The sequence below is a fragment of the Peromyscus eremicus genome, chromosome 5 (genome assembly GCF_949786415.1).
Source record: "Peromyscus eremicus chromosome 5, PerEre_H2_v1, whole genome shotgun sequence".
NCBI lineage: Eukaryota > Metazoa > Chordata > Mammalia > Rodentia > Cricetidae > Peromyscus > Peromyscus eremicus.
Window position 1 is genome coordinate 1,431,248 of NC_081420.1, and position 13,700 is coordinate 1,444,947.

Below are 13,700 nucleotides of genomic sequence, written 5' to 3' on the forward strand. Positions count from 1 at the left end.
GATCATCTTTCAGTAATTCACAAGAAGCTTTTGCTGAAAAATTTAATTGGGAATGCTGGGTACATCTTTTCCTTTGGCTGTGTGAAAGGCAGTGACTTCAGCGTGGGACCTCGTGGGGAAGCAGCTTGGGTCTGTAGTAGATTGGAATGGTGCCCATCCGGAGGGTATGGCTTAGTTGAATGCTCTGCCCCATGCTTCCATTTGGAAAACTATGCTCAATGATTTGAGGAGAAAAGGACACACAGAGCCTGACTGAGAAATTCTTTGCAGAAGCTTGTCCCACCTCTTTCAAACTACTGGCATCAGCTTTAAATTTGTAGAGAATGATATGTACAATTTAAAAGAAAGAGGGCTCAGGATCAGAAGGAAAACGAGGCTATGGTCCATTGGGTCCTGTTAAACAGTGCAGCCTCCTTAGTGACAATTAAACAATTAATCCAACAAATTTGTCCAGTAAATAAGATGGAAGTTATTTACCTGCATTCTCAAAGCTCAAACTGTGAGCTTAGTATACTCACTGATACAGAATTTGATGCTTCCAGTCACCCCTGAGCTTAAGGAAGCTGGCAAAGTAGTTGGGTTAGATCAGTACTGCCTGCCTCTTACAGCCCCATTATGGCCTTCTCCTAGATCTCCCTCCTCCAGTGGTGGTGCTGGAAACTGAGGTCTGTGCCTGTGTAACACAGCTGGCCTGGGTTAATGGAGTTACAGCTACAATCAAAGTTTCTCTAAGCAGATAGTGATTTTAAGAGCTCTGCGGACAGACAGTATCACACAAATGCAAAAGACTATTTGGGGTTTTGGAATCCTGAGTCTTGTTCAGAGAGACTAGTGATTATTTTATTGTTAGAAATAATACATTTAGGGATGAGAAGGATTAAAAGATGCAGTAAGGTGTATGTATTGAGCCTGTTTATTTGTTAACTAGATAGGACCTCATATAGTCCAGGCTGATCCTTCCTTAAAGTCACTATAAGGCTAAGGATGACCTTGAGCGTCTGATCCTCCCACCTTGAGGGCTGGGATCACAGGACTGCATCACCATACCTGGTTTATTCAGTACTTGGTGATTGAACCTGGAATTTCTTACCTGCTGGGGAAGCACTCTGCCATTGAACTTACATTACTTTTTTTCTTTTATTATTTTTGATTATGTGTTTGTGGGTGTGGTCTGCATGTGGGTATGTAAATGTGGTACCCAGATGCATTAGAATAGATCCCCTGGAGCTGGAGTTGCAGGCAGTTGTGAGTCACCTGAAATGGGTGCTGAGAACTGACCTCGCAGTCCTCTAAAAGAGGAGTACTGCTCTTAACTGCTGAGCCTCCCTCCAGCCCTTAAACTTGTTTTTAATTCATGTGTCTAGGAAGTCTTTTCTTCTCATATGTCTTCCTTCCCTCCCTCCTTCCCTCTATACTTCCCTTTTTCTTTTTTGGTCTTGTTTACAAGGAAGTCTGCATTGCAAAAAACTAAAAATGAGTAAACTTCTCAGAAATCAGGTAAATATCCATAGACCATTACTCAGCAATCATGGCTGCCACTATGGTTCACTGACCCTATAACTAACTAAGGAATACTGAATTTCATGGCTCATTTTGTTCCATAGGTACTTTCCTGCATTATTTTGTAAACATTAAATTATTTATTTAAAAAGTATGCAAGAGGGACTTTGACCTTGTAGGTAGGAAAGAGATCAGGGCTTTAATATAGATAACTTTCTTAGTCAGGCAGTCTCAAGTAGCCCAAAGAGATACCATTTAAAATTAAATATATTTTCTTTCTTTCTTTCTTTCTTTCTTTCTTTCTTTCTTTCTTTCTTTCTTTCTTTCTTTCTTTCATTCATTTCTGGAGTTGAACCTAGGGCCCTCTACTTGTTAGTTGAACCTTCTGTCACTAAACTACATCCTAAACCCCAAGCAAATTGTTTTTAGATTACAGAACTTTGATACTTGCTGTAGGTAGTAAATGGGGTCACACACCCCCAAGCCCTTGTGCTCTTGAGATCTTTTTAAGTCAGTGGCAGGAGACCAGCTCTTGTCTGCAGGGCTGTAATCATCTGAAGTGGGTTCTTTGGGACTTCTTCAGGTTGTCCTTCTGCCATGATTCACCATTGCTCTGTCCTGAAAGTCTCCCGTTTCTTAGCTCGCTCATGGTGCCTGGGTGCGTGCTGCTGTAAGACAGGATGGATGCTGCAGTTGGTGATGAACGACAGTCAGCTCTCACCAGGTTCCAGCCACCCTCTCCTTCCTTCAGCATGTTGTCTCCCAGCATTGCTTTTTTTTTTTTTTTTTTTTTTTCTGCCCCACACCACCTTATTTTTCTTCGTGAAATTTGGTTTTCTTGGCATTGCCTGTTCATGTCACTGGCCCTGTAGCCCTCTTGGAGCAGAGCCTTAGAGAGGAATGCCTGGTCCTGTCCACTAAGCATTCCTACTCCTTGGTACATACCACATGCCATACTTCTTATGCACTCAGAGGTCAATAGATAGTGGCTGTGTGAGTTAAGTTGTTTAAAAAACTGTGGGTGACATGAAATGATGCAGCTAAATGTACTGAAGTTAGCTAGTCATTTGGCAAAAACACTCAGTTAAATACAAAGTGAAATGTTAAGCCTAGAATGTACATTAAGGCACAGGTACTCAGCATATATTTTAAAGAAGAGTTTTAACTCTGCTTGCTTGGTCCACCTTATCACTGATGGTTGTGGTCTTGCATTGACTGGTACTGATTGTCACATAGGTGAGATTCATAACAGTGGGCTCAGCAATTAAGAGAGCATACTGTTTTTGCAGAGGACCTGAACTCAGTACCCCATACCCACATAGGGTAGCTCATAAACACTGTAGTTCCAGCTCCAGGGGTTCTGATGTCCTCCTTCTTGCCTCTGTGGATACCAGCACTCAAGTGCATAGCTCATATCCCCCCACCCACCCACACACACAAATACCCATGATTGAGAATATTAAATCTTGTAAAAAGATACTCATGAATATTTACCAGTAGAGCAAAGAGAACAAAGATGTGTACCCACAGAGACAGAGTGGATACTTAGTTGCTTAGAGTGCATTTATTTTAACGTACACCATAGGGTGGTAATAGGGCCTGTGAGTTACATTTTTCTGTTGTGAGAGTATCCTTTCTGTTGGTTTGTTTTTTCCAGACAGGGTTTCTCTGTGTAACCCTGGCTGTCCTGCAACTCACTGTAGCCCAGGCTGGCCTCAAACTCAGAGATCTGCCTGCCTCTGCCTCCCAAGTGCTGGGATTAAAGGCGTGCGCCGCCCGCCGCCGCCGCCGCCGCCGCCGCCGCCGCCGCCACCGCCACCGCCACCACCGCCACCACCACCACCACCACCTGGCAAGAATCTCCTTTCTGAAACCGTCTATGATGAGAGTTTAATTTGAAAGTGTACAGTGATGTCCTCAGCAGTGTGACATATACCGTGCAGTGGATTTCTTATCTTTGTGACCACTTGTTGGGAGCTTTAAATAGAGACAGACTTCTTTGCTTAGGCCCTGGGGTCAGGAGTAAAGTTTGATCAAACAAACTGTCTTGATGTGCACAGAAAGCTCCTCGCTGTAAAAGCAGTTTGTTGGGGGAGGGAGAGACTCTGTTTTGTTGTTTGATTTTTATTTTATCTTTAAAAACATTTATTATTATTATTATTATTATTATTATTATTATTATTATTACTAACAACCTCTTGGTTTGAAGTCACCTGAGTTTTAATTTTTAAAAGCAAAAGGAAGCACAGTGTGTTGAACAGGATCTGGTCACAAGGAGGCGAGGAAAAATGAAGAGGTTGAGCAGATGTTGGGTTGCCTTGTAGCTTCTCGGTGCTTCTACACTGGCAGACGTCAAATTCAGCTGGCTAGTGACTTTGACAGCAGTGAACAAGAGACTATCTTTGGATAGGATGAGAGGGATGCAGTTTCCAAGTTTCCCTAGTGCTGAACTCAGCACCTTGTGAATGCCGGCCGGCACCGAGCCACACCCCTAGTCCTGCTTTTCCATAACTTGACACTGGTAAAGCCCTCAGCTGTTCCCTTTGGCATTCGTCAAGCTGTCTGCACACTTCGAATACCTTTTATGAGCCTTTGCAGCCCTCCTCCCACAGCCGCACCATGCTTTAGCTTCTTCACCTCTGAGCTCCATGGTGGCCTTGGCGGCTTCGTGGACCTACACATAGGGTCCTGCCAGCTTGAGATTCTGTACTAGTTTTCCTAATGAGGGCATTGTTTGCTTTGTAGACTGCCCCCCTTGTTTATAAAATATGCCAAGAGAACCAAACAGCCCACTGTTCTCAGTACTTACTTACTTTCCCAAACCAAATGTTTATGTCCTTGAATACTAAACTTGAAGAAAAAGGATTCCTCTTCGTGGGAAAGTGACAATCACTGAGTTCTTTCCAAGCTATTGCCGGAGGTCTGCATTTCAGAAACTCTGAGCTTATCGGTGACTTTGGGAACTATTCAGACCAGCTTCCTTTGCCTTGTGTGCACATGGAAGGCAGATCCTCTGACATCTGTCTTCCCAAGATGCCTCTCAGCACAGAGGTGGGATTCTGAGTTTATACATAAGAACACAGAAAGGAGATCCAGAGTAAAAATAATTTAAAAACTGTCAATTGGACCTGCTTGCCAGCATGCCTAGCTTTAGCTAACTTGTAGAAGAGACAGGTTGGTGCTGGATAGAGCGCCTCCTTGGCCTCAGTAGGAGGTCCAGCATCACCTGGGGGCTTACAGACACAAGTGGCACTCCCCACAAGTGACTCAGAACCTGAGGCCTGTTTTGTGGATACTGACCAAATGATCGTGATGGAACAAGGTTCCAGGGGCTGCCTGCAATCACCGTGACTGATCCATTGTTGCTCTGCTGTGCAGTTCCCCTGGCTCTTCTGACTTGAATCACAGTCTTCACCTGCCCTCAGGTTGTGTTCTGAACACTCACTGAACCACCTTCCTTGTGGATTTGTCCACAGAGGAGAAACTTTTCCTTGTTACCTGTGCTAGAGAGAAGAGTGTAAATTGCAGCATTTATTGTGAAATGTGCTGCAGGCATATTGTTTATATAAGCAAACGTGATTAAAGGTGTTTTGGTCTGGTTCGCAGGGAAGAGAAAGGCATGTCGTGTTTCCCATCCCCTTCGCTTTAAACTCAGGGTGTCTAGTCAGAATGCATCCAGTAGATTTGAGTATTTGACAGACACTGTGCTTAGAGAGTATTGTTTTTATTAGGCTTATCATTCCCAAAGCCAGCATTGCTGCTAACTCAAAGTTTCATGGCCAGTTTGTTCCTTGTTACTGAACCTGTCTTTTAGGGAGCAAGACAAAACAATTTTGAGGTGAGTTCTGTTCTGATCGATACCTATCCATGTTTGTCAGTTGGTGGACGAGTGAGTCGAGAATTAAATTATACCCGGCAGAAGATAGGAGAAGAGGCTATGTTTAATCCTCAACTCATGATACAGACTCCAAAAGAAGAAGGCGCTAATGTCCTAACCACAGAGGCTCTCCTGCAACACCTGGACTCAGCCCTCCAGGCCAGCCGTGTGCACGTCTACATGTATAACAGGTAAGGCCCCCTCTGTGTCATCTGCACAGGTCAGCAGGTAGGCCCTTTGTTTCCATAAATAACATTGCCTTCGGATAATTAAATTAGTTCCAACAGTTTTATAACTCTAGAGCCCAGGGTTTCATAGATGTTGCACAGTGCTACCATTGAGCACTTCCCCATCTTGATTTGTTTTTAGAGTTTGATAGCAAAATACTACACATTGAATTTTCCTTATCCAAAATGCTTGGGACCCAAACATGTGTCAAACATTTAAATTTATTTTGGAATACTTCCATGTAGGTAATAAGATTTATTAGGGGCAAGGTCCAAGGCTGAAGACAGAATTGATTTATGTTCCAATATGTCTTATATATTTTAGTACTTATTTTTTGTGCAAAAAATGGAGTTTCACAATATGGAGTATTTTGTTGGTGTCAAAAAGTTTCAGATTCTAGAGCTTTTCAGATATCAAGTTTTCAGATTAGGGATGTGTTCGACCATATGAGTGCCTGCATATGTGTCTGTGTACCACATGTGTGCAGTCTGAAACTGGAGTGAGAGCGTGTGAGCTGCCATGTGAGTGTTGGGAACCAAGCCCATCGTCTGCAAGAGCAACAAGTGATCTTAGCCTCTGAGCCATCTCTCCTGCCCTATAATGTATTTCAAATGAGTATCTTGGCATAGTCCACAAATGAATGTCATTTCATTTGCTTGGAGGGAGGGCTGCACACCTAGGCTTTATCTCATTGCTTAAGATATTTTTTTTCTCAAATTGGGTATTTTGTTAACTTGGTAAATTATCTCTATTACTGAACCTTTCTTTGGAGCAGTTACATTTTGGGTAGTCTCATTCAACAATGTTGAAGGGCAGAGGGAGAGATGAGAGGGGAGAGATGGGGAAGAAATTAGTTTTCCTACTTTGCATGTACAGGTGACATTAGTTACAAAGCCAATGGAAGAGTAGGTGTTGACCCTCCCTGGGAATTCTCTGGGATGTCTGAGTGAAGGAAATTCATACATACACCCTTTCAGAGAGTTTTGGAACAAAATTAACATCTTTTTTTATTTCCCTTAATATGTCTATACTCAGTCACTTCAGAATAGGAGCCATATGCACATGTGGCCCGTTGTTGAGCAGGGGAAAGATCAGATGTATGTAGGAAAAGGCTTTGGGAAATGTGTGGACATATTTCAGCAACCTGCTCTCTTCCCATCAGTAGTGTGTATTGTAGAGAAAGTAACTGTCTGGTCTAGATGGCAGAATTTGCAGTCAAAGGCCCTGTGGAGAATCTGGCATGGGTTGTTCCTATACATCATATGTGAAGACCTACACTGAGGCACCTGTCACTCACATTCTTCAGGACAAGATTTAAGGTTCTCTGCTGTGAAGTTACATCTTTTTCAAGGAAGCTAAGATGGACCCAGAGTTAGGCACAGGAACAAACCCTTGCATATTCAATATATGCGTATTTTAGATGAAAAAAATTAAAATGAGATCAAATGGAGTACTTGTCCAAGATCCTAGGGTTATTAAATTATCAATCCAGGCTTCAAAGCCCTTCTTCTGGATCCATGCCCAATGAGTGATCAACAATATCTTTCTCAAGCAAACACAGAGAACCAGCTCAGCAGATGGCATTGAAAACCTGCTTATGTTGAATATTCTGATGGCACTACACAGAATTAAGAAGAGAGAAAGACACAGAGTCAGACAGACAGACACATACCTACATGGTCAGCAGGTTGATAAGTAAATGGAGGGAAGGAGAAGATGGGAGAGATGGGTGGATGAATGAATGGGTAATGTCAGCCCTTATACTGGGGAAGGAAATACAGTCAGCACAGGTAGACACAGGCAAAGCCACATGAGCAGTGCACACCTTACACACCTCAGGTACCAGATAGGAGCCAGGGTTCTACAGGAGGGTCATTTTCACCAGCGTTAGGCAAAGGAAGCTTACTAGCAGGAAGGTAGAATTTGAAAAGGGCACTGAGCGAAAGATGGGAAAATTCTAGAAGAAAGCATAGGGACGAGGACACAAAGCACAAAAAGTGCCCTTGGGTGAAGACAGGCTTCTAAGAAGACCAATAAAGCAGAGCAGTTTGCGGGGGGGTGGGGGGGTGGGGGGGGTTAATTTTTGTTTTTATTCCTTTGATTTCCCATCTCTATTCTTTCCAAATACCCTTTTATTTTTGAGTAAGGCTTGTTTCCCTAAACACATTGAAAAAGCCATGGGTTTACAGAACACTCTCCTAAAGATTCTAAAATCAAGTTAACACATAGTCCATGTATTTAAGGTCATGTCTACCAGACTGGGAATCCAAGTCTACCTGGCAGAGGTTGTTTATAACATTTGTGATTAAGAACAGGAATGTTTCAAACATGACCTACAAATAACATCTGCTAGTAAAGAAAAATAAAAGCCAGTAATAATTTCCCACCTGAATATATCCCAACACTCACTACACTAACTCAAGCTCCAATTATTTTGAATTTGTGATAATTCCACTGGATTGCTGCAGGTTGTTTAATGTATGTAGAAAAGCAGATTAATGGTGTAAACAAGATTATTGGTGGAACACTTAAGGAAACAAGACTTTTCAAGTACTTGGGTAGCATTCATTTACATAAACACCCTACATGTTAATTACGATCCAGTGTTATCTATTCATTAAAGCAGGCTTGCCAGCTTTCTGCTTGGCAAAAGCTCTGCTGGTTTTGACAGACACTTCAACGTGATCGAAATTACAGCCTTTTGATAAGTCCTGTTGCTCCTGTTTTTAGCTCATTTCACTGCAGTAAGAAGTGTTCTGTTTTACTTTTTTATTTTTCTCTGCTTTTCATCCCAATAGGCAATGGAAGTTGGAACATTTGTGCTACAAGTCAGGGGAACTTATCACAGAGACAGGCTACATGGATCAGGTACAGTCTTTTCTTGTTTGCAAAGAGGGAAAAATGTTCATAGTTTCTGGAAACCACCCCAGCAGTGCTAGCCTAATGCACTCACTCCTGTTGTTTTGCTTTGACAGATAATAGAGTACCTTTACCCTTGCTTAATCATTACACCTTTGGACTGCTTCTGGGAAGGGGCAAAGTTACAGTCGGGGACAGCATACCTCCTGTAAGTGTACCCTCGGTGTTGAATTGCTGGGCTCTGTGACAGTTTCCGGTGTGGCTTATCATTGTTTATTCTGTTTCAGTTTTGGACAAGAGATAAAAACATTGAAATTCCAAGCGAATTTTTTTTTTTTTTTGAGTGAATGGTGGGGGGAAGAGGGGATTTCAGCAGAATGTTTTTTCTTTTTTCAAAAACAGTTCTGTAGGCATCATTAAATTTCATTCACTTTTACCAACCTATTTATATGCAAATAAATGCAAATTATCACACAGTCTGTGCAATTTTTTAAAAACTCTTTATAAAATGCTTGTAGTTATGCACACTAACACTCAGACCTTTAAGAAGAGAATTTATTACTGGGTACATGTCACAAAGAAATACTTCAAGCTAAGGTTCAACATCTTCCTGCAAAGTAATATATGAACCCTTCTTTAGATCACAGTAATGATGTTTAAGGGGGAAATATGCCCTCTGTGAAGGCCATGACAAGGGATGCTTCATAGCCCAGCAGTTGGGAATTACATATACCACATCATTTAAAGAACGATGGTTACTCAGTGTAGGCATTTTTCAGCTAATTAAGCAAGAGTTAGTGCTTGGGTTATTGCCTCCGTCCTGGCCGGCACGTATCTGCAAAAGCAATTTGCAGTGGCCATCCCCTGACCTTCAGTGTACAGTTTTAGATGGGAAATAAGGGGTTTTGTGTTTTCTGGTTGGGAGAGTCTGAATAATGACTTCAGCCTGGTTAAGCAGCTACAGTGCGGTTTGAACCACATAACAGGCAGCCAAAAGCCTTTCTGGTCTGTCAGCAGCACAATTTCCGAAGTGAGTGTGGGGGAAGTGGCTGTGGTGGTGATGGCAGAGCCCGTGGGGGCTTACCCACCCCACTGCCAGCCTGTCGAAAGAGGGCACACAAGAGTGAGTCGTTGGCGGTTACAGGTCAGATGCTTTGATTAGTGACAGCTACAAAACATTAAAGCTAGAAGATACTAATATAATATTGTAATTCTCTTTTGGTTTTTAATTTTGGATCTCTGTGTTCTACTTAGGAGTACTCACCCCCACCCCCACCGGCTAATTTTTTAAAAGATATTAAGTATAATATTAGTGGATTAAAAGTCTCTGATGTCTGCTTTAAATTGCAAGCTCTTTTCCTGACTTGTTTGTAAATGGCTTTCCTGGGGAGGAATACTATATTTTCCCTTTATACCCAAGTCCCAGAATTCTGCTTTGAACAGCCTGTTTTACGCAGATGCAGCCATGGTGCCCTCCTGCCTGTCTGAAGCCGGTTTTTCATGGCCTCCCCTCTTAATTTCTTTCGCAGAGGTAAGCCTCCTTTGCGGTGGACAAACTTTGACCCCTTGGAATTCCTAGAAGAGTTAAAGAAAATAAACTACCAAGTGGACAGCTGGGAGGAAATGCTGAATAAAGCTGAAGTTGGCCATGGGTACATGGACCGGCCCTGCCTCAACCCAGCCGACCCAGATTGCCCTGCCACAGCCCCCAACAAAAATTCAACCAAAGTGAGTTTCCAGAGAGTGCAGGGAAAAAAGCCTTCCTGTTTCATTTACAGCTCTCTTTCATATTTTCATCTTAAAGATTTTATTTGCCATGAGTTTTGTTTCTTTTTTAATTTGGTGTATGGAACTAAGGTTGTTTACAGAGCTAAGTTTTGCTGTAAGATTTAGCATAACCCTCATTAGCCTTGTTATTAATGTTTTCTCTGAAACAAACAAGCCCTTAACGCACTGGATTTTAACGAGGCATGTGACCTGCCTACTAATTCCCGTAATTATGTGGCTGTCTTTTCATTACAGCCTCTTGATGTGGCCCTTGTTTTGAATGGTGGATGTCAAGGTTTATCCAGGAAGTATATGCATTGGCAGGAGGAGTTGATTGTGGGTGGCACAGTCAAGAATGCCACTGGAAGACTGGTCAGGTAACCCAGCTCAGCACCCTACACCATCCTGTGCCTCTCTTCTTGTGCACACACATTCGGACTCATGTTAATCCTGCTAGCTGTGCAGTGTCATTGAATCTTGGGGAACATTAGCACATCAGGCCAGCATGCAAAGAAATCTCATGGGAGAAGTTTTCTAGAATGGATTTGTAGTTTTCATCAGAGCTGTAGCTGTTGATTTCAGGGTTTTGAAAGGTCTGCCCTTTGTGTAGACTAATGGGGGCAAGAAAATCCAGTAATAATATGTAGTTGAGTGGTGGGAGCTGATCAGTGTTATACACTCTTAAGAGTCAAAGACCAGGCAAAGCAAGAGTTAGCCTTTGTGCAGTCAGGGACTCCAGTCAGTCAAGTGTCAGGTGTTCCGTCTGCGGTTTCTCCCTTGGGATACTGTCTCTGGGATTTCTGCACCGAGAGAGTGTGTGGCTGAACCCAGTGTATCTGGTCAAGCTATCTACTCCCCTCTCCTTCCTGTTTCATGGAATAGGAACTGAGAAAGGAAATTGCCTATTAATTTAATTTTGGGGTCTATCTGTAAAAGGTTTGTAAGGTTACACCTTTAATATGGTACATCAATCTATTAAATACAATAACCATCCTGGTCTTGTTTGAATGGAAACATGTGCGCACAGAGGAGGGAAGAGGTCTGAGGGAGAGTTGGGGTTGCTCACTTGGGATATCACGTGGCACACACTGCTTTCTGGCGGTGCTGACCTGCCTTCTATCTGTTTACCCTGACACAGTGCTCACGCCCTGCAGACCATGTTCCAGTTAATGACTCCCAAGCAAATGTATGAGCACTTTAGAGGCTACGAGTACGTCTCTCATATCAACTGGAATGAGGATAGGGCAGCGGCCATCCTGGAGGCGTGGCAGAGGACGTATGTGGAGGTGAGCCTTGACATCAGGAACAACCTGTAAACAGTCCAGTCTTCCTGTCCTTATTGAAAGCAGTGTTTCCCAGTAGGTTTAGTGGGATTTTCTTTGTTGTTGAGTCTCACTGTGCAGCCCAGTCAGTCTCAAATCTGCTCTCCTCCTGCCTCAGTCTCCTGATGGTTGGGATTACACCACCACACCAAGCCTTGGATTAATTTTCATTACAGATTTTAATTCAGAGCATTGCATGAGATGGAAGCTTGATTTTCTTTATTGAGCCATTGTAAGACTTGGAAGTAGTGGCTGAAGAGACACTCATTCTTAGCGGAGGTGCCCTGAAACATGCCTAGTAACTATTGTGGACTCCAGAGCCCAGGGAGTGTAAAACGGGGGGGGGGGGGGGGGGGGGGGGGGGGGGGGGGACGGGACAGACACTGGGTGAGCAAGAAAAGGTGTCTGGAAAGCATTAGCAAGACAGAACCTATTCACAGCTGCAGGCCCCTTGGTCAGGTCATGTGACAGGAGGCTGGCCTTTGTTTCCCAAGCACTGACCTCTATGGGGCTGCCTCTGACCTTTTGAAAGTGGCCAGCAAATGAAGTGGGGGGAGGTGGAATTTATAAGAATGAGTTGTTTTGGATTAGGAGAGAACAGTTGTCTGGCTTGGAGGGAGAGTACCTTTGAGTTACAAAGGAATACACTTTAGGTGGCCATTGGCCGCCTGCTCTCCTGTGCTCACACTCACTGTCAGAGGGATGTTTCTCTTCCCTCATCTGACCACATGGGACCTTGTGCTGATGTCTCAGCACACAGTGTGGGGTGCATAGTGGTGTCCCCAAGGTCTGTGCTGGTGGAGCATGTTGGTGCTTTAATTCCTTTGGAAATTTAGCCTTGTCTTGTGACCACAGGTGGTTCATCAAAGCGTTGCCCCAAACTCCACTCAAAAGGTGCTTTCCTTCACCACCACAACCCTGGACGACATCCTAAAATCCTTCTCTGATGTCAGTGTCATCCGAGTGGCCAGTGGCTACCTCCTGATGGTAATTCTGGGCTCCCACGGGTTGGGGTGGTCAGCTTGGTTTGAGTTGGTTTGTTTTGTGATTTTAGTTCTTTACTATTCTGTGACAATACCTGCTTTTTAACTGCCCCTAACATGTAAGCACATCCAAGACAGAGACAGCTCAGCCTTGTAAGGGTTGCAGAAATGGTACCCAGCCTGTTGTGTGATGATTTTGTTGTTGGAGTTAATAGGTTCTCACTTTGGATGTGGGCAGTGGGTGGGGAAACATTAGAATCACACACATTCTGATGTTTGGCTCTTGTTTTGTGTCTCCCCCCCCTTCTCTCTCTGACCCCCCCGGCCCCTCCCCCTTCTCTCTGACCCCCACCCCCCCAATCCCCTCCCCCGTTGTTCTGCTTGCAGCTTGCCTATGCCTGTTTAACCATGCTGCGCTGGGACTGCTCCAAGTCCCAGGGTGCCGTGGGGCTGGCTGGCGTCCTGTTGGTTGCACTGTCCGTGGCTGCAGGATTGGGCCTCTGCTCCTTGATCGGGATTTCCTTTAATGCCGCGACAACTCAGGTACTACAGGGGCCATTCACTGCTGCCCTCTGGCCAACACTCTCCCGGCCTGCCGGCCCCTGTGTGTCTGCCTCACCTGAAGAGTCTTTAAAGCCTTTTCCATGAGGATGCCGTTTATCTTGGGGGAGGTCGAGCTCTCAGTGAGCCAATCTGGTCTGTAGGCTAAAAGCCTGGAGAGCTGGTGAGATGGTTCATTGGGTAAAGGCACCTGCCATGCAAACCTGAGACCTGAGTTCAATCTCTAGAGCCCACATAAAAGGTGGAAAGAGAGAACAGACTACAAAATTGTCCTCTGGCCTCCATACCGTGGGCTCTGGGGCACGCATGTCCACACACATACGCATACACACACACATTAATAACTTTTTTTTTTTAGTCTGGAGATACTCTTGGCAGATAGAGACATTCACTTAGAATAGTTTATATCATTTACTGATTCCCAAACTCTAGTGGGCATTAGAATCACGCTGAGAAAACAGAGCTGGATGGATGGAGTCTGCACGGAGGCACCTTCTTTATTTTTCAGCATTTCTCACTGATGCTGGTCTAGGAACTGTAGCTTTAGCTATGCGTTAGCTGGCTTCGTACTTTTAATTCTAAGTAAGCTCTTATACCTGGACC

At 43.9% G+C, this 13,700-nt stretch overlaps 1 protein-coding gene across 2 annotated transcripts in view; it reads left to right on the plus strand.

Moving 5' to 3' along the window:
* Ptch1 (patched 1) overlaps positions 1–13,700 on the plus strand; it is a 58,241-nt gene that overhangs the window by 13,015 nt on the left and 31,526 nt on the right. For both annotated transcript variants that reach the window (XM_059262757.1, XM_059262755.1), the window contains exons 3-10: positions 5,379–5,568; positions 8,404–8,473; positions 8,581–8,672; positions 9,994–10,192; positions 10,487–10,608; positions 11,370–11,517; positions 12,409–12,540; positions 12,924–13,079. In XM_059262757.1, the coding sequence (XP_059118740.1) occupies positions 5,379–5,568; positions 8,404–8,473; positions 8,581–8,672; positions 9,994–10,192; positions 10,487–10,608; positions 11,370–11,517; positions 12,409–12,540; positions 12,924–13,079 (1,109 nt within the window). The remainder of the gene's footprint in view (positions 1–5,378; positions 5,569–8,403; positions 8,474–8,580; positions 8,673–9,993; positions 10,193–10,486; positions 10,609–11,369; positions 11,518–12,408; positions 12,541–12,923; positions 13,080–13,700) is intronic.